General features: G+C 49.3%; 9 protein-coding genes across 9 annotated transcripts; 3 read left to right on the forward strand and 6 right to left on the reverse strand.

Moving 5' to 3' along the window:
* Nucleotides 1-380: 380 nt before the first annotated feature.
* N7468_010653 (bZIP transcription factor) lies at nt 381-588 on the reverse strand (the record flags this gene model as incomplete). The annotated part of the gene is made up of 2 exons (XM_058479948.1): nt 381-550; nt 576-588. The coding sequence occupies 2 exons, from the start codon at nt 586-588 to the stop codon at nt 381-383; spliced, it is 183 nt and encodes a 60-aa protein (XP_058325471.1).
* A 4,216-nt stretch (nt 589-4,804) lies between these two features.
* On the reverse strand, nt 4,805-7,019 carry N7468_010654 (uncharacterized protein; the record flags this gene model as incomplete). Its single annotated transcript, XM_058479949.1, has 13 exons — nt 4,805-5,004; nt 5,057-5,123; nt 5,177-5,236; nt 5,286-5,589; nt 5,639-5,733; nt 5,786-5,881; nt 5,933-6,051; nt 6,102-6,128; nt 6,186-6,228; nt 6,276-6,643; nt 6,699-6,763; nt 6,818-6,913; nt 6,961-7,019. 13 exons carry the CDS (start codon nt 7,017-7,019, stop codon nt 4,805-4,807), a joined length of 1,599 nt encoding a protein of 532 aa, XP_058325472.1.
* Nucleotides 7,020-7,296: 277 nt separating this feature from the next.
* Nucleotides 7,297-7,643, reverse strand: N7468_010655 (uncharacterized protein; the record flags this gene model as incomplete). The annotated part of the gene is made up of 2 exons (XM_058479950.1): nt 7,297-7,341; nt 7,392-7,643. The coding sequence occupies 2 exons, from the start codon at nt 7,641-7,643 to the stop codon at nt 7,297-7,299; spliced, it is 297 nt and encodes a 98-aa protein (XP_058325473.1).
* Nucleotides 7,644-9,352: 1,709 nt separating this feature from the next.
* On the forward strand, nt 9,353-10,237 carry N7468_010656 (uncharacterized protein; the record flags this gene model as incomplete). Its single annotated transcript, XM_058479951.1, has 1 exon — nt 9,353-10,237. One exon carries the CDS (start codon nt 9,353-9,355, stop codon nt 10,235-10,237), a length of 885 nt encoding a protein of 294 aa, XP_058325474.1.
* Nucleotides 10,238-11,086: 849 nt separating this feature from the next.
* On the reverse strand, nt 11,087-13,757 carry N7468_010657 (Pfs NACHT and Ankyrin domain protein; the record flags this gene model as incomplete). Its single annotated transcript, XM_058479952.1, has 2 exons — nt 11,087-13,581; nt 13,679-13,757. The coding sequence occupies 2 exons, from the start codon at nt 13,755-13,757 to the stop codon at nt 11,087-11,089; spliced, it is 2,574 nt and encodes an 857-aa protein (XP_058325475.1).
* A 1,241-nt stretch (nt 13,758-14,998) lies between these two features.
* On the forward strand, nt 14,999-15,244 carry N7468_010658 (uncharacterized protein; the record flags this gene model as incomplete). Its single annotated transcript, XM_058479953.1, has 1 exon — nt 14,999-15,244. The coding sequence occupies one exon, from the start codon at nt 14,999-15,001 to the stop codon at nt 15,242-15,244; it is 246 nt and encodes an 81-aa protein (XP_058325476.1).
* Nucleotides 15,245-15,587: 343 nt separating this feature from the next.
* On the forward strand, nt 15,588-16,163 carry N7468_010659 (cytochrome b561 domain-containing protein; the record flags this gene model as incomplete). Its single annotated transcript, XM_058479954.1, has 1 exon — nt 15,588-16,163. One exon carries the CDS (start codon nt 15,588-15,590, stop codon nt 16,161-16,163), a length of 576 nt encoding a protein of 191 aa, XP_058325477.1.
* A 395-nt stretch (nt 16,164-16,558) lies between these two features.
* Nucleotides 16,559-18,736, reverse strand: N7468_010660 (GMC family oxidoreductase; the record flags this gene model as incomplete). The annotated part of the gene is made up of 3 exons (XM_058479955.1): nt 16,559-18,098; nt 18,157-18,588; nt 18,681-18,736. The coding sequence occupies 3 exons, from the start codon at nt 18,734-18,736 to the stop codon at nt 16,559-16,561; spliced, it is 2,028 nt and encodes a 675-aa protein (XP_058325478.1).
* Nucleotides 18,737-19,940: 1,204 nt separating this feature from the next.
* On the reverse strand, nt 19,941-21,572 carry N7468_010661 (CFEM domain-containing protein; the record flags this gene model as incomplete). Its single annotated transcript, XM_058479956.1, has 8 exons — nt 19,941-20,215; nt 20,271-20,338; nt 20,389-20,771; nt 20,828-20,895; nt 20,959-20,995; nt 21,050-21,234; nt 21,280-21,415; nt 21,471-21,572. 8 exons carry the CDS (start codon nt 21,570-21,572, stop codon nt 19,941-19,943), a joined length of 1,254 nt encoding a protein of 417 aa, XP_058325479.1.
* Nucleotides 21,573-22,502: the final 930 nt, after the last annotated feature.

Here is a 22,502-nt window from a genome sequence, read left to right on the forward strand (position 1 = left end):
ATGGAGTCCAGGCCCGTTTTGCGAGCGTAAGGCAGTCTAGTTGTGAGGCGTAAGAGGGTAGATTTGGAGGCAATGGCGGAGGTGTTTGATGTTGAGGATGAGTTCGATGATGTGGATACGGTTGTGATGATTGGTGCCTTGGTGGATGTGGTGAAGGGACTGAGATGGGCTGTTGCGATATTTCCAATTGGGACAGTATTTTTTCTGGCGAAGGTGACAATTTAGCGGCTGGTTTGACAGAGCCCTTAGCCTGGCTTTTGGATGTATTGCGAGTATGCTGGGATGTGTTTTCTTCGCCGTTGCGTAACCCTAGAAATTCCGTCAGTGATCCTAGTTTTATCCCTTTCTTTCGAGTTTCCACAATTATTTCATTTGGAAGGCTACTCACGCTTTCTATATCCTCGCTGAGCAACTCGATTTTGAGCTCGTCGACGCTCAACTGGATCACTTATTTTCGCCCAATTTTCGCCGAGGATAGGGGCACTATACCATAGCAACACAAAATCAGCCACAGTTCGCGAAGGTGGGATAGGCTGCGGCGGGAACAAACCTAAGAGCAATGCATTGAGGCTCACCCGACATGGCCATATTGACAATGAGCAGAGCTGAACTGATGGCACGGACAGTGAGGCAGGTCGATCAATTGTCACATAGCGGTCCTAAGCATTGTATTTATTCTTCGCCAACTAGTCTAATGGCTAGATACTGCTTAGCTTTTGAAAGCCTTGCCCAGGTACAGTTAGCTCGCAAATCTGACCAACAATTACCCCACCGAGCCGCTCATTCAACGCTACAGCCGCAGGGACCGCGTGGATAAAGAAATTGGCCCCCGACGGGCTACCAAAATTACCACTACTGTTGGTGGATGCGCGTATTGTACGGTATTCATAATATCGTGACTCGCTACTGAAGAACTCCTTATACCCTGGCACATAGATCGCATGCCTCCAAATGTTCCCTTCCTGATCTCTTTGAATACAACCACAAATCTGAGGCGATTCGGACGCAAGCCCAAGCGAGGCATCGGCATGTGTGCTCTGACTATCATAAGTCGCTGTATCATTGTTTTTCGATTCTTACGAGTCAGAGGTTAGACTCGGGGCCAACCCGATGCGCAGAAATCAGACTTTTCGAGGCTTGATGGGGCGATGCCGATCTTGGAGACTTCACTGGCATTGCGCAGGAGCTTAATGGTACTTAATTGAAAAGCTAAAAATAAATAAGAAAGCTTCGACGGTATCTCAGTGATGGTATTTCCATACGCAGACCCTGGGCAGCGGCCCCGGGTCCTGGGGCGGGAGACTCAAGGGGGCCAGGCTGATTTTTGCGAAGCGAATCAAATTGCGCAAGAAGTGAGAGAACTCGCTTCGGGGAAAACCAGACAAGAGAACCACTTTAACATTGATTAGGAGTTTACACATAGGATGTAAACCATAAAAGTAGCATTCTCAAAATTTGTGGGCATTAAAGTTGAGGAACCGTGAGTGATGCATGGACCACTATTTCCGTGGGTAGTCAATTATATAGAATGGAACTGGTCATCCTGTATGAGATGGATTCTATCGCGGATCAGTAGATCTGACTCATGCAACATTATGGTTGGTTTGGGTCGCCTCCCCTGGCGAGGTCGATACATGCATCTTCGCGTATTTGGACAAGATAATACATACCTATGTGGGCCCCGGATGTAACGAAGGTACGAGTTTATCGGGTCCAAGGTTGCGCTTTGCTTCCTCGGAGAAACAAGTTCGTCGCATCAACTGTCAGCCTAAAACAGCTATAGCCATCCACATCATTGGAACACCACGAATTCATCGTTTGGGGCTTCTCTAAGAGACTGTATGAGCAGTAGCAAGGTATATGCGCAAAATAAAGGCCATTAGGGCTAATAATAGACAAAATTTAGGAAACTAAAACGGTGAATTGTTTGTGTAAGATCAGACTAAAGCTAGGACAATGTTTAATGAGCCCCAAAGACGCCGCCATATTTCCCTTCCCGCTGGTGGCTTAGGCTTGTCCATTGACAGCTCTCCACGCTTGTAATATGCGTGCATCAACCGATTGACTGCACCGATATCATCTTGTTGCATGACCTAGGTTGTCACCAAATAATCTCCGCACGAACCAAAGAACAGAATCATTGAAAGTAAAATCATAATTTCCATCAATGCTCTTGAAGTGGCGGAAGACCTCGGGGCTGACAGTGTGCCGCTGTGGCCGCCTAACGGGACGGGTTAGTGAGATCCTACGACTCGCGATTCGGACCCCAAATATAGACGACAAGGATAAAAGTTCGACGGGAATGGGTATGATAGGTTCTTCCAACTGACGCATTCACTTTATGCAGCGAAACCGTACAGCCCATATTGTCCAACCACCGCCGATTGCTGAAAGGAGCACAAGAAAAAGCTTGACTCCGAGCGCCATCATATTCTCGGCGATATCATCCTGGTAATACTATGCCCGTTATAGGCCTGATTCTGCAGATCATACCCCCGTATGCCTAATCCTAAGCTTAAGTTCTCTAACGACCAAAAATTCAAACCTCTACATTCCACGCGCAGCATATGTGCAATTTCCGTGGTTGGTTTACTTGATCGCGTAGTCCGGACTGGCCAAAGAGGCAGGAAGGAACTGCCGATACAGAACAGGAGGAGTATCAAGTCCCCACATTTCTCCATATTTGAAGGCTTTAAAGAGCTGCCTGTGGGGAGCCTTGCTGGGGAATTTTAATTACGACCTTTGTCCCGGCCCCCTTCCCCATACCTCGGGGTGGGCCGAAGGAGCGGGAGAAGAACAAAGCCTGTTACTAGGGGACAATACATGGAGGCCCTATACAATTTCCCTTCGGCCTTCGGTTGTCTCGAACCCTATTCCTAACGAAGCCGGATACAACGATCACGATGTGTATCGCAGATCTACGTATCGTAGTAGTTCAGCAGCCAAGCGGGCCTTAGGGTCTACAACGAGGCATATTGCGGCCACCGAGTGAGATGAATACTTTTTTAAAAAAAAATAACATTAAGCATATTCTATGGTCGGGAATACAGTTGGTCGCGTCAGATAGCAGGTGGGTGATGAGGGTCTCATCAGTGAGGGCCCATTGTCCACCATTATGTGCCCCCAACAGGTCATCGGCCATGAACCGTAGGCACCTTAATACAGTAGGGCCTCAGACCAGGTGGCAGAGCACATGGAGTGTGAGACTCCACACAGTATGAAATTGATGGCCGCGCGGCTTCTCAGTCCCATCTTTTGAAGCGTAGGGGGGCGGATGAGCCATGATGTCGGTGGTGAACACAGAGACGGCCTAGTGGACTCCTGGGGTTAACAGCCATTATTTCCTCCCACTTGAGTTGGCATTGCCGAGCTTGGGCCTCTTGTTTACGCGTTACGCATTAGCGCTGCACGACCAATTTTATCCCTGCTAGACTAACAGGGAGTGATCGGGTGCATACGAAAAAGGGAATTGTTATGTCCCGAAGCTGGAGAGTTGGCTCTGTACCCGAGGACACTGACGGTTCATCGGTTTATGGAAGCTCGACAATCCAAGCGATAAAGAAGAAGGACAAGAGAGTCTCTGTTTGCGAATATTACCTGAGCTGTATGAACGCGAGCTCGGGCGGTGGCGTTAATTCCATTCAACTGCGGGTGTCAACTAAACCATGAGGGGTTTAGCTGGACGCCTTATCCGCAGGCCCTACTGCGCAAGGGCCAAATGGTCGGCTCGAGTTGGATTACGAGCTGGGATTTGCCTCATGGTTGAAATAGTCAAGAAAATCCCTCCTGTCTTCACTTCTGGCAAATATACCTGACCTAGCTGGGCATTCACAGTGTCTGCGGTGGCTTATGGAGCCGGAAAGATTTCCATTATGAACAAGGTGCCATTCTATGTCTTTACAGATACTGTGAACTACTTCAGCTTCTCTCCCGCTGCTGTTGTTGGACCTATCAACGCTCTGTTTGACCTGCACTCTGTGACAGAGCCATCAAAACTTGGGTCTTCGAATGTGATGGAGGGCCCCTGTTTTTGGACTTGAGATCGGAGGTCGGATGTTTTACCACTACGGACAAGGTCTCGTCTACCAGACCGAGGATCGGTCCTGTATATCAAGCTTGAGGTCATCGGAAGACGTGGCATATGAGGGACTGATCGTGCTCAATATTATTAGTATACCGTCCTTGAAGAATGGCATCTCGGTCTACGATTTTGGGAAGAATGAGGTGTGGTTTGTGCATAGATTAGACTGACATCTGTGTTCAAAGGAAACATGATAGGAACTTAAATTGAATATGCATCTTCGGAATCAATCCACATAATGACAATCTATCGACTGCAAAATGATGATATTCCTCAGCTTCTGTCTTATTTCTTCTTCAGGCATAGTAAATCGTTTGCTCCGTGAATGCTATACTCGTCACAAGACTCTGTGGCTCAAATTTCTGTCCTCCTAACAGGCAGTGGCCGGAGGCGATCGAGAGTCACCTTGCTACGGACCATGGTTGGGTTGGTCATACTGGCAGGGAGACTGGGATTTTTAGATTATTATTAGATTAATTCAAGTATTAATTAAGATTCAATACCCATTCCCAACATTATGCTAAGCTAGCAGTTTTGCATTGATTTTCCGAGGCCTCACTAGGGATTGCTGGTTTCCTATGCCTAGACAGCTACCTACACCTCGATGTTTCATCGTAGGGCTTGGCAAACCAACTCCTGAATTCGACAATAGTCTACTGAGGCGTGTCTTATTTAAACTGGTGCAAGAAAAGGACACAAGCGAAGCTGGCACTAGAGCATACATCACTCGTAGAGCCAAGATGCGACACGACGCGGATCCTGGGTAGTCTTCGAGACTCCGCGTACAAGTTGGCTAGGTCCACGCTTGACATATTGGCCGTCTCTCAATTTGCCCTGTACCTCTCCCTCCATCCAAATTACCTTGCCGCGAAGAATGGTATATCTGGGCCAGTTGACAAATTTCATTCCTTCGTAAGGAGTGTCTTTCGGTTTGCATTAGTTCAAGTTCCCTTTTCAAGAAGAGATAAGACCTACAGTCAACATTGTGATGAAGCATCGAGTTTGCTAGATTGAACGGTTTGAACGAGTCGTCTGGGTACCACTGTCGCCAATTGTGAGCGAGGAAGCAAACCCACAGAAATATTCTGGACTTACGATCACCAAGTCTGCATCAGAACCAGGCATTATCGTACCTTTTTGCGGGTACAGACCATACTAGATACTGTCAGTTTTTGAAGTGCCATGTTAATCCTAATCCACTCACAAGTTTTGCAGGGTTCGTCGATGTCAGCTCCACAAACTTCTGTGGAGTAATTCGACCAGCTGCGAGAGCTCCGGTATACAGAAGTGGCAGTCTGGTTTCGACGCCAGGTATACCGTTCGGGATCAACCTGAAAGCGCCTTCCTTCCTTGCTAGGAGGCTACGGAGCTCATCACCCTCACAGTACTGCTCGCCTTCCATACTCTTTGGGTCCTCGAGTACCCCGGACGGTTTGCCATGTGGATGGTCGTACCGGAAGGGACAATGATCAGATGAATAAATGGTGAATGTGCCGTTCTCAAGACCACTGATAGGAATTAGAGCCGCTCAAAATCTTTTACTAGAATCTGGCATACACAAACAACTCTTCTTGATCAGACGTGTCTGGAGGCGGAGGTGGTGAGCAGATCATCTTGCTATTTTCGAAGCATGTGGGGGAGTGGAACCGTTTCTGACGAAGATGAGCGACAGTTCCGCGGGCAAATGAAGAATAATGCAATTACCAGGTCTTCCCATGTCAGGTGGAAATATCGAGGGCAAGTCTCTGCATAGACAGGTAGTCCAATTGTCTGCGCCCTGCGCACATTCTTGGCTCCGAGCTGGGAAAACGGGTCAATATTTGATCCTCTGGGGGTGGCTAGAAGACATACTGCGGAGCCCACGTGGACGAACAGAATAGGGTTCTGGATAAGTTGCGCAAGGGCAATGGCTCTATTTGTGGCTTCTCCCTCGACCAGAGGTGGCCTTGAAAGAGCATGATAATAAGGGGCTAGAATCATCAACCGAGGATCAGGCAAGAGCTGGCCATTTCTAACTTACCGACCATTCCCTTGCTTTCCAACTTGTCTTTGTAACATGTTAGTCTTGACAATTGGCAGTAATTTGAGTGATGGCACTCCTTACCTGTAAGCCATTGGATCATGTCACCGTTCTCTGCATGGATCATCTACACGATTAGCATAAAAGTCGTTCCCCCTCACGGATCTGTCGTACCGTCGTCATAGAGTTCTGTTTGGCCTCATACATAACATCCAGAAGTTGCGAATCTGTCAGCCGTTGCGTCTCATAGGTCAAAAACAGCTTGCAGCTACTGATTCCCCATTCTTTTCTCAGGATGGGCATTTCCTTCTGCAGCACGTCCTTATCATTTCGCACGATAATAATGTGGAAGCCGTAATCGACATAACTCCCCGTAGCCTCTGCCCGTGCACTGTACGCCTTGATGACATCGAGTAAGCTCTTATCCTCTTCCGCACGAGTCTGAGTCGCGAATGTGATGACTGTGGTGGTTCCCCCCGCGGCGGCGCTCTTGGAACCCGTTTCAAAGTTATCCGAGCATGCACCTCCCAGTCCATGCGGCCCTGAAAGAGTCAAATGCTGTCCAGATAGTTGATTCTCGAATGGAGGATCACATACCAGTTTTCAGATCTTGACATAAATGAACATGGGCGTCGATGCCTCCTGGCATCACATAAGCTCCTCTAAGATGCAATCAGTCTCCGGGTTTCTACTCTACCTTTACTGGAGGGACATACTGTGCGTCAATAACCCTAGCGCTCTGGATCTCCTCGTCTCCGAAACTGTCTACGAGTGTTCGAATCTTGCCATTCTTGACTCCGATGCAACAAGTCCTGAGATTGTTAGCAAACGGCCGAGCGGACGGACAGGGGCCGATTACACAATGTCACTAGCAGACACCACCCGCGCATTGACGATGACCAAGTCGAACATTCCCATCCTGATGTGATCCAATAATGCAGGCCAAGTACCGATAGGCACCATTTATTCTGCGCGGCTTATCGGCTGCGGGGAGCGGCGGGCGCAGATAAGCTGCGGGAAACCGCCGACAAACCCGCGCTTCACATACGGCCCGGCCCTATCGAGAGTTGTCGCGCACCCAATATTTAAGCTATCTCTAACCTAGACCAGTATTGTTTTCCCTCGTATCACCCTTCCTGATACCCATCCACCCCCTTCCAGGCTCATACACTGTTCAATATGTCTTGGCAGGTGGTCAATCCAGCAGTGCAGATGCATTGTCGCTCTCGGACTCAGCTCGCTAGCAAAGTCAGTATAGGTCTTTTCCTGGCCATAACGATCAGAACGAACCTCCGTAAAAATATTATCTTGTGACTCAGCCCTCTGCTTTTTAGGGCGACCAGAGCGCGGCGCATTAACCACATAAGCGTCACAGATCTTCAAGGGTCGCGTATTATGGTCGAAACCGCGTTGAATCGCGCGAGAATGAATATCTCGGATCGTACTTTTCGGAACGGCTAATATAGAAGATATCTCGGCGTGCGGTCTACCTATCGCAATGAGGGCCAAAACGGCGGCGCGTGTAGCAATATCGGTAGGCATATTGGTGGTTAGTGGGAGCAACCGGAGGAGGATGGGAGATTTCAGGGGTAGCCGGTTATCAAACGATGATAACACGAAGCTAGTAAGAAACGTAAATTATTTTGGCCCACACACGACAATCTTTGATATGGACGTTCCTCTGAGCTGCACAATCCATTGTTTAGCGGTTAAGGTCGAAAGGCCACTGTGCATGAACTTCTGGAATCTTCTTTTTCTTGGCTTGAATGAGGCTGATCGATCTTGCATATTTCCATGAAACCAGGGGGGATCTGTCTCGTGAAGTGGGGCTCGAATCGGGTGGCCAGCTCACTCGCGTTGCTGCAGATAGAGAATTGCATACCATCGTCGCAACATAGCTAGCAATATATCAACGCGATGATGATCGGGTAGAGGCCAGTCCCTTGCAGACAGCCATGCTATTATAACCAACGCATATGCGGTGGCAGGATACCTGCGAAAACGGCTTGGGAAAAGGATGGAAGCCCTGATGAGAATGATTGCGGGATGAGCTATCATATGCGGGTCGACCTCCAGAGGCCAGCTATATCTGAGGCGGAAGTTGTTGAGTCGGTCTTGATTTCCCTCGGTCTGTTGGGCGTGCCGTCTGCGGCTATCTACGCCACCTGGTTTCCATTGTGGACGGAGTGTCTCGATGCGTCTAGTGTGATGAGGCCTGGTAGTTTAATAGGCGATCGAGTCTTTCTCAATGGATCGCTTGGTGATGATGGAACTCGTGCTCTGAATGAGTTGCGTGGTGGGTGTATAACTGTATAACTATGGGGAGAAGGTTGAGCGCGTCACGCTCGGCGGATGGGGTGCCGTTGCGGAGAATATGGGGTTACAAAACTTAAGAAGGGTAAGAAATGGAGAAGTGGCATGACGCTTGTAAAGAGGTAACGTGTTGGCGTCGGTACGGACGAGGATACCGTTCCTCAGTAAACTTTTAAGCGGATTGAAAGCTCCGAGGTTCTTGCTCCAGAATCTATAGCCCCTCGACCTAGAAAAGAACAAAGGAGCAAGACTCTGGAGTATGGATTAATATGGTGAAAGGTGGGCAGATGTGGAGATGGGACGCTTGGTTTGTCGATGCTGGTGCTACATGGCTCCCAGGGTCCTCACCTGTCGCTACGGGGGTCCTTGACGTACATTTGAAAGTCCACAAAGACTCACAGTAAATTGTTCATATGGAAAAAGATACAACCCTTCGGAGTCCTGTTTCATCACAGGATACTCTCTATGATGCTCTCCGAACCCAGTTATGAGAGTCAAAAGACCAGCACCACGGTCGTGAATGACGTCGAAAGCGACTCGGGTGCCCGAGGGGAACGTCGCAAAATGTATTAGAATGCACCAGGTGGCTTGCTAGACATGATTTTGGTGCATGAATGCTAACGATTACTCGGCAGCGCGGATATGAGAGTGCTCCCATTGCTTGTTTTCGCCTTCGCCAGCTACCAATTGGATCGAACAAACATCTCGAGCGCTCTAACGGGCGGCTTCGCATCAAAGATTTCCGCTGACCAGAACACTATAAACCTCGGAAACCAGTTGATGTTCTTGGGTGTCATTGTGCTCGAAATCCCCTCTAATATTGTTCTACACCGGGTAAGATATCGGTTGGACCTTTGTTAGAAGATTGGCTGACAGATAAGATCGGTGCCCGTTGGTGGCTGGGTGGTCAAGTTCTAGTGTTCGGATTGATCGCTGCCATGCAGATATTCATTCGCAACCGTACTGGGTTTCTTATCACGAGATCGATTCTTGGCCTTGCAGAGGCCGGCTTTATTCCGGGCGCGATGTTTACTCTTTCCATGTGGTACACACAAAAGGATATCACGGTACGAATCGCCATCTTTTTCTTTGGTATGTTTGGCGGGACTGCGGTCGGCCCGTTGATAGGAGCAGGCTTGTTGAAGTTGGATGGGAAAGGTGGCCTGTGGGGATGGCAATGGATCTTCCTAGGTGAGGCTTTTCTGAAGATCGCGCATTGGTGGCCATTTGAGCTGACATTTTCGGTAGTCGAGGGGGTTTGGACTGTGTTGGTTTCAATCGCACTTCTTGCATTACTTCCGGGTGGACCAGCCGATGGTATCCCTCAAGATGCGGAGGGTACAACTCACCTTGATTTGAGCACCGGAGAATCTTCGCAGCCAAAGATACCAATGAAGGTGGTCTGGAAGACTGTGACCAACTTCAGAAAATGGCCACATTTTCTTGCCACAGCCTGTGTTTTCGCAACCTGGAGCCCGCTGACGACATATACTCCCAGCATCATGGTGTCCCTCGGGTTTTCGAGAATTTCGGCGAATGCCTTGGCAGCCATTGGCAACTTTATAACTCTCCCCGTGGTTCTCTTATTTGCGTGGGCTGGCGGCAAGCTTCGAAAATGGGGCTTCACAGTGATGACTGCGCAGGCGTGCTATCTGATCGCACTTATAGCATTAAGGTGTATCCAGCCCCATGTCGGGACCTGGAGTAAGTTTGGGCTTTGGACCACAGCAAATGGCCTCGCGGTAGGGTATCACCCTGTCCACAATGCTTGGATTCAAGTCAATAGCGGAAGCCCCGAGGAACGAAGCATCAATATGGCGTGAGTCTGCCTCTTATCACGAAAGCAAAATGATGTCACTAACATTTTCACCTTAACAGTATGTGTAGGTCCTCGAGCATACAAAACACAGGCCTCAGAAGGCTAACACTGACAAACAGTTGTAATGACAGCTACCGGCGGTCTGATGGGAGGTGCCCAGATCTTTAGACAGGACGAATCCTCCGAGCTCTATCCACGGGGCTTGTTGATCATGATAGGTCTTGTGATCTCTGGTATTCTCTTCACGGCCTTGCAGGAAGGGATATTTTTCTGCTATAATCGGAGGTTAGCGGGAAGCGACACTTTGAAACATAGGAAAGTGTATCTCCTCTGAAGAAGCGTTCGTCTGCAGGTCTGTTTTGAATGCTGTTTTCGCTTCTATAGTGTTAGTGTGGTGAAAAAATACATGTTATTAGACTGCGGCACAATCCACAATATCCAGGGATATCCGCAATACATATCCGCAAGCTGCGGATTTGGATATGGACCTCATATCCTCTGGATATTTGCGGATATCCAATGGATATCCAACAACACAAATGTGCCAAGACTCGTGACCTCGAGAGATATCATTATTCTTATGTTTCCTTTAGTATTTTTCATGCAAAAGCGTTGTCATGATCAAACCTCTACCCACACCTTAAGAGGGTCAGGGTCCAACATCGCCGACCCTAACCCTGACCTCAAAATTTAAGGCCTGAGAATTTAGGCTACCAATCTTCTAACTACTGCCATAGTGAGGTCAAGTCTGCGGCAAAATTTCTTTCCATTATTCATTGCCGCAATTGGTTGACGGAGTTGGAATGGTAGGAGGTGCTAATCTGGTCTCCAAGGTGGTCGAGAAGGAGTTTTATCACTGCTTTGTCATTCTCCTCATTCCAACCTTGGAAGCTGCTGTCTCAACTACCTCATCAGTGATAGTGAGCTGGTCTCCAAGGTAGTCGAGAAGGAGTTCTATCATTGCTTTACCATGCCTCTGGTTTCCAGCTGCAGCCTCAACTGTCTTATCAGTGATAGTGATCTGGTCTCCATAGCGATCGAGAAGGAGTCCCATCACTGCTTTGCCATGCCTCTGGTTTCTAGCTACAGCTTTAACTATCTTATGGGTGATAGTGATCTGGTCTCCATAGCGGTCAAGAAGGAGTTCCAGCACTGCTTTGCCATCCCTCCAGTTTCTAGCTACCGCCTCAACTATCGTATGGGTGATAGTGATCTGGTCTCCACAGTGGTCAAGAAGGAGTTCCAGCACTGCTTTGCCATCCCTCCAGTTTCTAGCTACCGCCTCAACTATCTTATGGGTGATAGTGATCTGGTCTCCACAGTGGTCAAGAAGGAGCTGTATCACTTCTTTACCATTGCTCCCGTTTCTAGCTGCAACCTCAACTATCTCATTGGTGATAGTGATCTGGTCTCCACAGCGGTCAAGAAGGAGTTCCATCACTGCTTTACCATGCCTCTGGTTTCCAGCTGCAGCCTTAACTACCTCATCAGTGATAGTGATCTGGTCTCCATAGCGATCGAGAAGGAGTTCCATCACTGCTTTACCATGCCTCTGGTTTCCAGCTGCAGCCTTAACTACCTCATCAGTGATAGTGATCTGGTCTCCATAGCGATCGAGAAGGAGTTCCATCACTGCTTTGCCATTCATCCAGTTTCTAGCTGCAGCCTTGACTACCGGCGGAGTCACCTTTCCGCTCAGGCTCAAGAAGGCATCAACAACACATAGATACCCTGATTCAGCACCATAGCTCAAAGGGATCTTTCCAGAATCGTCCACGCAATCAACAGGTAAAACATGACAAGTTCCCTCTTTGTCGGATTTCTGAACTTCCAATTTGGAAGCGTGATCCACTAAGGCACAAATACCCCATTTTCCAGCTATGTGAAATATGGAAAACCTCCCAGGGATGTAGTAAAAAAACGGTTCTGACCTCAGCTGCTGTAGCCACCATTCCCGAGAAGGGGAAATGATTTGGAGAAATTCCTCTTGTGGTATCTGGACCTTGAAACTTGACTTGGCCATACGGGCATGATTGGGCCATTCTCGAGACGCATAATTCAAGAAGCTGGAGTTTCGTTTATTTCTCCTGTGGAATTGCTCAATGAGAATATTCACGCAGCGATAGGCAAGGCGGGCATGTGCCTCGAACTCCGGGATAAAATTACTCGGCTTGGTCCCAACCAAGTAATCTTTTATTGATTTATGCAGTAGGAGCACCTTTTCGTCCTGAATGATGATTATCAAGCGGCAAGCTTCTATATCCTCATATGTGAACTGGAGCTTTGTCTTGATGTCTTCTTCCTCCTGATGCAGCTCGCATGCTTCGGAGAGCTGCGACACAGTGAGTGGTCGCAAACTCAAAGCCACCCAGCTCAGGAGGCGCCAGATAATGTCGCGGCTCGTCTCACTCCATTTCAAACTCTCCTCCAGGAGCTTTTCGTAGAGTGAATTCAGTCCTCGCGGGATATCTTGTAAAACGCGGACGGCATCTTTTGACGGAACATCCTCTAGCTCGTCACATGCCAAGCCAACCCACAGGAATGTACCTTCGGACTTGTCTCGAAGGATTCTGCGGACCTGGCCCTCAACCTTGCTGGTGTATCTCTTTCTTCTGGCCAGGGAATTGATCTTTTCTTCGATAAAAAGATCCATGTCCTTTACTCTTTGAGGAAAAGAAGCCAAGTCTTTATTTGGAAAGATTTCCAAGCTCTCACGTATCTCCGGATATGGCCTACTAGTGACCAATATCCGGATATTGGGTGATATCTCTCGGCTTCCAAAGGTATCTTCCAGCTGCTGCAGTAAGGCTTTTTGCGATTCCCGATCGCATTCATCAAGCGCGTCAATGATGCAGTATTTTCGGCCAGTGGTCGGATCCGCCGCCATGGCCATAAATATCTCCCAGAGGGCATCGAATGAGGTGAACAAATTTGCCCCGCGTGCATGGTATTTTGGCAAGAGATAATTAAGGAGCTCCTCGTGCCGCTCAATGAGTTGGTAGAGAAGCCCTCGGATAACGGAGGTCGCGGTCTTACGTGTGTCGAAACCCGAGTCACAGAAAAAGTAGGCTAGCGTTCCCCCACCTGCCTTAGAGAGAGCTGTCGGCAGCTCTTCCGTAAGGTATATGGCCATGGTCGATTTCCCTATTCCTGGGTTACCATGAAGCCATAGGACCTGGGCCGTCTGGCTCTGGGGACCCACCGTCGGTCCAGAACCAAGCCAGGCAGTAAGCTCCTTTGCGCAGAGTATCCACTCGCAAGTTCCGGCAGCATGGCGCTTTTTCTTGCGTTTTAATGCTTCCTTGTCGTCACGCGGACTTGTGACGAAGAGGTCCCGTATACAATTATCTGGCAACCCAATTTGTCAGAGGACATTCCGATTGCTTGGAAGTGGGAAGCGATGGGCAACCCGTGGACCACGACCTTGTCGAGTTCCCTAGCTTACCTGGGGCAAAGTTGATTGGACCATAGTTATCTCCAATCTGAAGTCCATGATTTTTGCCAGGAAAATTTGTCGATTTCATGATGAAATAGACTAGTACGGTGGCTCATAACAAGACCTATTACCAAGCTCCCATAGCCTGAAAGAGGGGCACGTCTCAGCATCATGTGACTCCCCCGAACGGGTTTTTTTGATCTTCTCACTTGAAAATTTGACCTCCCAGTGCATTTGAGTGCGCGCATTGAGCAATGTAAGACTGTTACTCTTTATCGTACAGCACCCGACCGGTCAATCTTTATAGCCACTATTTTGAAGTCCGCGGCTTTACAGGGCAACCGTATCTCCAGGCACTGTGGGGATCGCCCAGTCACGTGCATTTCCTAATACCCACCATACCCCATACCTTTCGTCCAAAATCTTTCGGTTGCGGTAGGGTTAAAGCCGGTAAGCAAAAACATACAACAGTCAGGATTCCCATGTGGTCACCCACCATAGTACTAACTGACCGGCGTGTGGCTTAAGTACGGCTGAGCGGACGGGAAGCCCTGTTCTCCACACCCTATGGTCGTATGTACTTGGTTCACTCAAGAGCTGGGTAATATCCTACAATACAATCAGTGAGGTCTCAAGTTGTTCCATTTCTAATCCAGATGTTCAAGTTGATTGTGGCAACCGTCGTCAATAATGGGAGGGTGGTATTTGTATCATTTTCCCTTTCCTGAATTCGGCATTGCCCCGGGCTAGCCTAGCTGGATAGTGGAGCTGACAGACGTTGAGGTCCTATCCACAGGAAGAACTGTAGTCCAATGCTCGTTATCCTCCGGCAATCTGCCCATTATGGTCCAGATGTTAGTCCTGTGCGCCTTTGTCAGAGTGACACTGAAAGGAACCCATGCAAGAATATATTTCGGAAACATGTCTCAAGAGAGGGTCCACGACAGGGTGAGCTCCCAGACTAGCCTTATGTTGCATGATGGTATTGTCAGCATTGTTCGTCAGCTCCTGGGTTGTTTGTGGTGTCAGTGTAAACCAAGTATTGGCCGAAGCAGGCTTGACCGATATGAATGAGACAGGTGGAATTCTCGGATTCCAAGGCGATACTACCTTGGTGTCATGCAAAGCCACAGAACGCGGGATGCGTTGATTTTTCGGTACAAGCCCTTGGTATTGCAAAAACTTTGATTGATCGAATATTTACCGACGACTAAATGACAGAGACTTACATATCCCAGAATTTCCGATCAGACTGGGCTGTGTAACCATAAAACCGTCGGGCCAACACCTAGACTTGCGACTAAATCCTATCTGTCTGCTGACCAAAACATGATCTTTCTTGAAAGTGCTATTCATGCTGGGATACAGAAACGAGTGCTGGAGATGACCGAAGCCAGATCAACTAAGAAGCTGGATAATGGCCTATCTCTGAACGAGAGATTGGCAAGGGACCGATCGCTAATAGATCTATCAAAACTAAAGCAGATTGGTGGCGGGTGTGGAATTGCTGTCCTGGGATACTCGAGCCGTGTGGTGAAATCGCATCGCGAGTCAAGAACTGACTGCCAAGGCTGATGTATCACTTGTCTTAAAAGCTGAGGGTACGCCAAGCTGTTCATACATATGTGATTGCGTGGCTGAAGGCTAGACTTCCGTGCGCCTTACCGGTCAACTCATATCGATCGTCGCAGCTAGTATGGCCCTGATTAGGAACAGTACTTACGTTTAAGACGAATAAACATGTCTGTTGACGAAATTAGAAGAATGCTGGGAGTAGCAGGGTAACGTTATTTTGAGTATACTTCAAAAACAGTAGTCATGAGGTTCCCTCCATTGCTGAATTCCTCCTTGCCTTGGACCCATTCCCTCCGTAAACCATCAAAACTGTCTTCCTAAAATTGCACTCTCCCAGTCCACCATGGATCCCAGCAATGGCAGCAACAGCGGGAGCTTCACAGATACGGCCACGTCCAACTTCAAGCTGATCTACAGAGAAAAAGTCGCCCACGGCGTATTGATGATCGTCGCATTTGTCATTCTATTTCCCTCGGCAGCTCTATACCTCCGACTTGGTCGGTCTTCCAACACCGTGGCCATCCATGGCGGCCTCCAGATTTTTGCACTCGCCGTGGCGATTGCCGGCTTCGGTCTCGGAATATCGCTGGCCAACAAGTTTGGTCTGCTGACGCATTATCATCCCATTATCGGAATCGTCGTCGTCGCTGGTCTCGCGATATTTCAGCCTGCAATGGGACTGCTACAGCACCGCTACTTCCGCAGAAGTGGAGGCAAGAGTATTTTCGCCTATCTACATAGATGGTTTGGGCGTGCTATGCTAGCCCTTGGGATCATCAATGTGGGACTGGGATTCCATTTAGTGAGAGAGGTATACCCTTCTGATGCCCCGTGGGGTGCTACCATTGCTGTGTCAGTGGTAATAGGCATTGTCGGCATTTCTTACATTCTCGTTGTAGCTTTGACGGTGCGCGCGTGAGCGACGTAGCCTTCCATCAGATTGCATATGTATACCGAATTTGCTGTGTAGTGAAGTCTAGTGGAAGCCTCTCTTTTGTCAGTACGCTAGTCTCTCTGTTCCCTTATGTGCGAAATGACCTATCTCATATGCTGGACGGCGAGGTTTCTGCATCTCTCGACTGGAAACCAGATTCGTAGCTCTACCTGTACGGTGGTATCGAAATGGCTACTACCCAGGCCGAGCCTGCATGGCTAGATCTGGCTACTGGGATCGCTAAGTCTTGGAATTGATTACTTGTAGATAGACAGGGCACGACCACTTGAAAATTGTAGAATATTTATAGCATATTAGATATATCAATTACATGGAAGCTATTCACAAATATACGCTCTGCGAAGTGGTATACTGCACAATCACGCGGCATCGGCAATAATAACGTCGGCTGCCTTCTCACTGATCATGTAGATTGGCAACGCAATGTAGTACCCTGGAATCTTGGAGAAAGCAGAAGCATCCACAACACGAAGACCCTCGACCCCACGAACCCGGAAATTACCATCCAGAACAGCCATGGGGTCGCTGTCATCGCCAATAGGAGCGGTACAGCATGCGTGGTGTCCCCAAGCCTCGCGCTTGATGAAATCCTTCATTTCGCTCTCGGTGGTGACATTGGGGCCTGGCCAGGTCTCTTCAAATCCACCGTCGAGAGGAATCAAGTCCTCGAAGATAGAGCGCGAGAACATCATTCCGTCATACATGGCCTGCAGGTCCTTCTCATCGGCACCGTCTTCAGTCACTCCGGTATCGAATGAGTTGAAGGTGATGATGGGCATGTCCCGAGGATCAGTAGACCGCAGCTCAACAGTTCCAGCGTTATTACGGCTACGTGCCTTCAGGGTGATCCAAGCCCAGTGACGGGCATCCTTGAGACCCTCGTAAGAGTAGTTGGGATAGTAACCCTGGAAGTTAGCAGGGGCACCGGATATAAGCAGGTCAGGCTCCCCCTCAGAGGTGGATGACTTGCGAATCACCGCGATGGCGATACCGTTGGTGCCGTAGGTACCTTTCCACAGGTCATCGGTTTCCCACTGCTCCAAGCAAGGGTCGGGCATGGTATACATAAAAGTACATTTCGATGTGATCACGAAATCGGAAGGAGACTTGCCGATCACGGTGGCCTCGTAGCGATCCTGCAGGTTCGATCCCACGCCGGGCAGATTGACAAGGGTCTTGATGCCGTGCTTGGAGAGCTCTGCCGCTGGGCCGATTCCGCTGAGCTTCAACAGTTGTGGAGTGTTGAAGGCGCCCGCGGCGAGAATAACTTCTCGTGCAGCATTCACCTTGCCGGGGATACCGTTGGCCGCCGTCTTGGATGCCCGGGGGTCCGCACGGTATAGGCTCTTTCCACGGAGGTAGTCAACGCCAATCGCCCGTGGCTTGCTGCCAGATGTGTCGAAGCGGACATTGGTCACCAGGGTGTCAAGCTGGACATCAAGGTGATACATGCGGGAGCCATCGGGGTTGACAGCACTGGCAGTTCTCTTAACAAAGTCCTGAGGGCCTGTTCGCTTGTATTCGGGGACGTCGACTGCGAGTGGCACTTGGTAGGGGCCTTCTTCGTAGTCGCGCGCGGGAGAGGGATCGTTGAGATCACGCAGCAGGACCTCACCGAGACCCGTGACCGTGTTAAGCACTTTCCCGATCAGATTCTTGCCTGCGGCCGTTCCCGCCGCAATGATGAGCGACAGGAGTTTCTGGTCCTCAATCACGAGGCGCAGGTCGGTAAGACTCGTGGTGAGCCATCCATTGAATCCGTGACCCACAAGGGTGCTGGGCAGGTATCGGTTCTTTTCGAGCTTCTCGAAGTAGCCTCGCATGTTGGATGCCGCCCATGAGTCGTCGCCAGTGACACTGGCCAAGTTGTCCCAGTCCTTTTCGTAGGGGTAAATAGTGCTGTCGAAATAAGATGGTTAGTTTTTTCGTACCGTCGAATTCATTGTAGGTGGCATACATCATGGCGTTGTGAGCGGCACATCCTCCCAAAGTACCGGCGCGAGGATAGAGGATACCCAGAGCTTCCGATCCAGCTGGCGGGTTGGGACCAACATGGAGCTCCCCAGATGGGGTCTGATAAGTCATCTTGGAGTCTTCCTCCTGGCGTGTCATGTTTGAGTAGTGATGGACAAAGTAATCCCACTTCATAGGCTCGTATTCAGTAGATTGCAGCTGCAGGGCCGGGGCCATCTGCCGAGTGGCATTCGTTTGGTCATCGCCGGCATCCAGAAGAAGGACTTTGAATCCATGAATAGCGAGACGAGCCGCTAGCGGACCACCTCCTGGGCCTGATCCGACAACAACATAGTCATACTCGACAGAGGTATCGTTGGAGGATCGCTTGTGGGCAGCATGGCGCGAATGGTGGGGGTCCCCCGGTGTATGGCTCCTGTTATATCAGTCAGATCATGTAATCACCCCAGAGCTGGCTGCACATGGAGAGCAGAAACCTGGTCTGCCTGCGTTGTGTGTATCACATACGATGCAAGGGCAACCGAGAGTGCTGACAGAGATCCCAAGACCTGAAGGAACCGCATAGTGGGTACGTCGTACTCCAAGAGAACGCAAAGAACGCCAGAGAAAGAAAAAACTTAATGAGGGACTATTGGATACAAGAACATCAACTACAGCGTCTTAGGCTCCTTGTAGGTGTCCCTTTTCATATATAATATCCTCAGGGAAATCAACCCACCCTCGGGAGGACTTCTATCCCGTGGCCGAAATTTGATATCTTTCCCCTTAGCCCCCAGCAGATCAGCATGGTATTACCAATCCAGAAAATCAACATTACCCCTGAGCCCGCAGTAGATGGATAATGATGAAGAGGATCGCTCCAAGCTTATCCAACCTAACCAGTATCGACCTCGCGTGTTGGATTAGGGCTAGCGTAGTCCACGACAGGAGGGCCCACTTCCCGTCTGATGAGAGTCCAGCCCACTGGAAGTGCACTTGGAACCGATGGCTTTCCTCCAGAAGTGCGTTAGTTCGACGCGATGGTATTTCCCAGCCCCTTGGAGAACCAGCCGGAACTTCTGATTCTTCCCGTGGTGCGCCGATCAGTACCGTTGAAGGCCACCAATTCAACGGCCTGCATTAAGCTTCATCCTTTCGAGCGCTGCCGATCACCTGGTACTTTTGATCGCACTTCGGAGCGTTCTGCCGTCCTCGGTAAGCCCCAGCCTAACTGTGCCCTAGTGTCGATGGAGTGAGGTGGCTGGTCGTTGGCTGGCCTTCCCCACACTTGACCTGTCACTTGCCTTACGGGGAAACGGTCCCCATTATAAGGATTGAGAAAGGGGGTCCTGTGGAGACGAAGTGGGGATTGACTTCGGCTAATTTCCCGTTCTTCACCCTAGTTCTAGGCGGAATGCCTTTGCCTCAGTGCTCCCCCAGTCGCGGACAGCAAATTCCTTGAGTGCGGACAAATGACGCGCGGGGGTATATCCGCCGTAGGCCTTCAGGAGTGTATATTGAAATGAATATGGGCCCGTCGCAATTAACTTTACTCTGCCTGTGTGGGGGTAAACAGACTGTCGGGAATTCTAAATCCTTCGAGTTTCGGCAGATGAAAATAAGCTTGTATTGGTAGGAAGCAGAAGGGCTAACAGTAGATTGAAATAAAAAGGTGATTTTGAAAGTAAAGAATGTAAAGAGCGAATTAATACTAGTAGCCTTGACCGTTTCTGTTTTTTCCCCAGTTCACGCCGCAGTCCGTTGGGGGCAACTTGCCGATGCTTCAAGCTATGCCCCATGATGGCCCAGGGCAGTCTCGCTTGAGTGGTCGATATCTTCCAGTGGGTAAAATTCGCGGTTGTCGTTTTTGATCTGCACATGGGCCTTCCCGTCTACTCGAGACTGGGATCGAGAGCTAGCTCCATACGGTTTGCTAGGGTTGGTGTCTCCGAAAGCACCCGGTAGCACACGGCACAGGAGAGATCGAATCGCTGGTAAGCAGGCACAGATAATGCCAACATCACATTCAACTGTGCTCCAGTATCCGACACTCACATAGTCCCCTGTAATATGTAATGAGCATCAAGTAGGTGTGTAGTCTGTATGGGAGATACTCACAGCTGAGATTTTCGGTTGAAGCAAAAACAATAAGGGAGCGTAGCCTCAAGATACTGACAAGAGTGACACTGGGTCTTCGGTCAGCTTTGAAGATGGCGACGTGGCAGACAATACTCACAAAATACCAAGTGAGAACATGCACATCACGTATATCTTCTTCCTAGCCGAGAGGTTCAGATGATATAGTTGTCTCAGAGGAAGCGCCATCACGAGGATATCAAGAGCCATGTTGATAATGGCTGATGACCATCCCTGGGCGTTAATGTTGTTGCATTTATAATTTCCCTCGCCGTCCCAATGCAGCCAAGCTCCATCCACGGGCAGACACTGAAAGACAGAGATCAAGACAAAAACGAGCAAGTAGCAGACGTTGATACCGATCATAATGTAAGTCACTGTTCGGAATCGTCGCTCCGGAAAGATGCGCAGATAGAAGCAGCAGATGGAGATCTTGGTAAGGGGTAATATACTCAAGTACATCAGTTCATCCCAGAAGTATATCTATAATACCGTTAGACCTCGCATGAAGGGTGGACGGGTTGTCTTCAATCACATACATAAAGGATGCGAGTGATATTGTCGAGAGGAATGGTCCACATGTCTCGCCCCAGTCCCGCATCGGCCACTAGAACCACATTAGCTTGATTCGGCCTCTCGAACCATATAAGCAAAGAGATGGATATCATACAGACAACAGAGAGAGCAGACAAAGCAACTGTAAGGCCCTGTAGCTTTCTGTTAGCCAGTTGTGACTCTGGGGTGGAGAAGGTTCGGCTCACCATTGCCAGTATCATAGTGTAGTCATCCATGCCAAACATGCCACCGCAGCATTTCAGTCGAGCGATCATACGAAGAACAAAAGCAATGAAAGCTATTATACCGCCACCGACGCCGGTATAGGACACCACTTTTGTTCTGTCGCGAATCGGCGCGTGGCATCCTTGGGTTGTGACATTTTTCGTCACTGATCGGTCAGCTATAGCTCGCTATCTTTGTCTCAAAGACTAACCTAATGACTGTCGGATCGTGCAGGTTGCCATGACGCATTCTTCTAAAGCGGCAGTGTAGCCCGGATCGAGACACAAGCATTCCTGATCAGTCGGCGCGCATGATGCCTCTGCCAGAGAAGATTTCATACAACCCAACTATCGAGACTTTCTGTTAGAAGCAAAGAGAGGACTAAATTGATCTGGCACATACCGCGCACGGGGGTAGAATCGCTGCTAACTCTTGGGCTGATGCTGCGATTGCACTGGAAGCGAAAAATGCAGCCGCCAGGGCTACTGCGCCAAGAACACGCATCGCGTCTGTGATACTGGATAGAAACGCAAGGAAGGTATTCAGCTGATTGTGACCAGCAGGATCATGAAGGAAGATATAGACTTGAAGTACATCTGCTCCTCCCAAGAAATTGGTAAGTCCTCGTGCTGATTACCACATAGAGGACAAGGCTGACCCTGGTCTCGGCCACATAGTCTAAATGCCTTTAGAACGGCCTGGAAAAGCATATTAAGCGGGCGAATTGGGATCTACACCTGCCTTTCTTCCCCAAGACCTAGCTTAACTCCCCTGCATGTCCAGCCTTTTGTGATTGCCACGGATATGGTACGAAAGAAGTAAAGACAAGTGGTGGCGCTTGTTTTAGCTGTGCTTAGGTGGTTTTACCGGCATGGCGCTGCCGGTCTCCACGTTCAGGGGTCTTCCCGTGTTTGACATTCTGCCCCGCTGGTTTTTTCCCTTTCTTTTCATCGCGGCTTGGGTATTATGATTAGGCGAACATCAAAGCCTCGACCAGCTTCGTTCCTGGCGTCTAACACCCAAGTACATATGATCCTTCGTGGTCAATTGGGGATAGCTGGTTGGCTTAACCCCTTTGATAGCACCAGGATCTTGTTGCTTTTCCCCCAATTCATTGCCTCGCCGATATTTTCCCGAGACGACAATCCCTGTATTTTAAGTTTCAATTATGTGGGGGGAAATTGTGGGCAAACGACGTTTATAGTTAAGCTTGACGTACACGGGCCGCCGGGGAAGCTCCGGTCGGTAGATTTGGCAGGGATCGCCCTCAACATAAAAATGCCGGCCATCTTAAACGTTGTGGACGATAAATTTGGCTTTCAGGAGTGCATTCGGCATTAAGCGAATATACGAACAAAAGTTGGAATCTGATGTGTCAAGGTGGAGCCTACAGGAAGCCTATTGTGTCCTTGGCCCTGGCCACCCCAATCTCGC

The sequence above is a fragment of the Penicillium chermesinum genome (assembly GCF_028974085.1).
Source record: "Penicillium chermesinum strain IBT 19713 chromosome Unknown utg000009l:1.0-952002.0:1.0-954369.0, whole genome shotgun sequence".
NCBI lineage: Eukaryota > Fungi > Ascomycota > Eurotiomycetes > Eurotiales > Aspergillaceae > Penicillium > Penicillium chermesinum.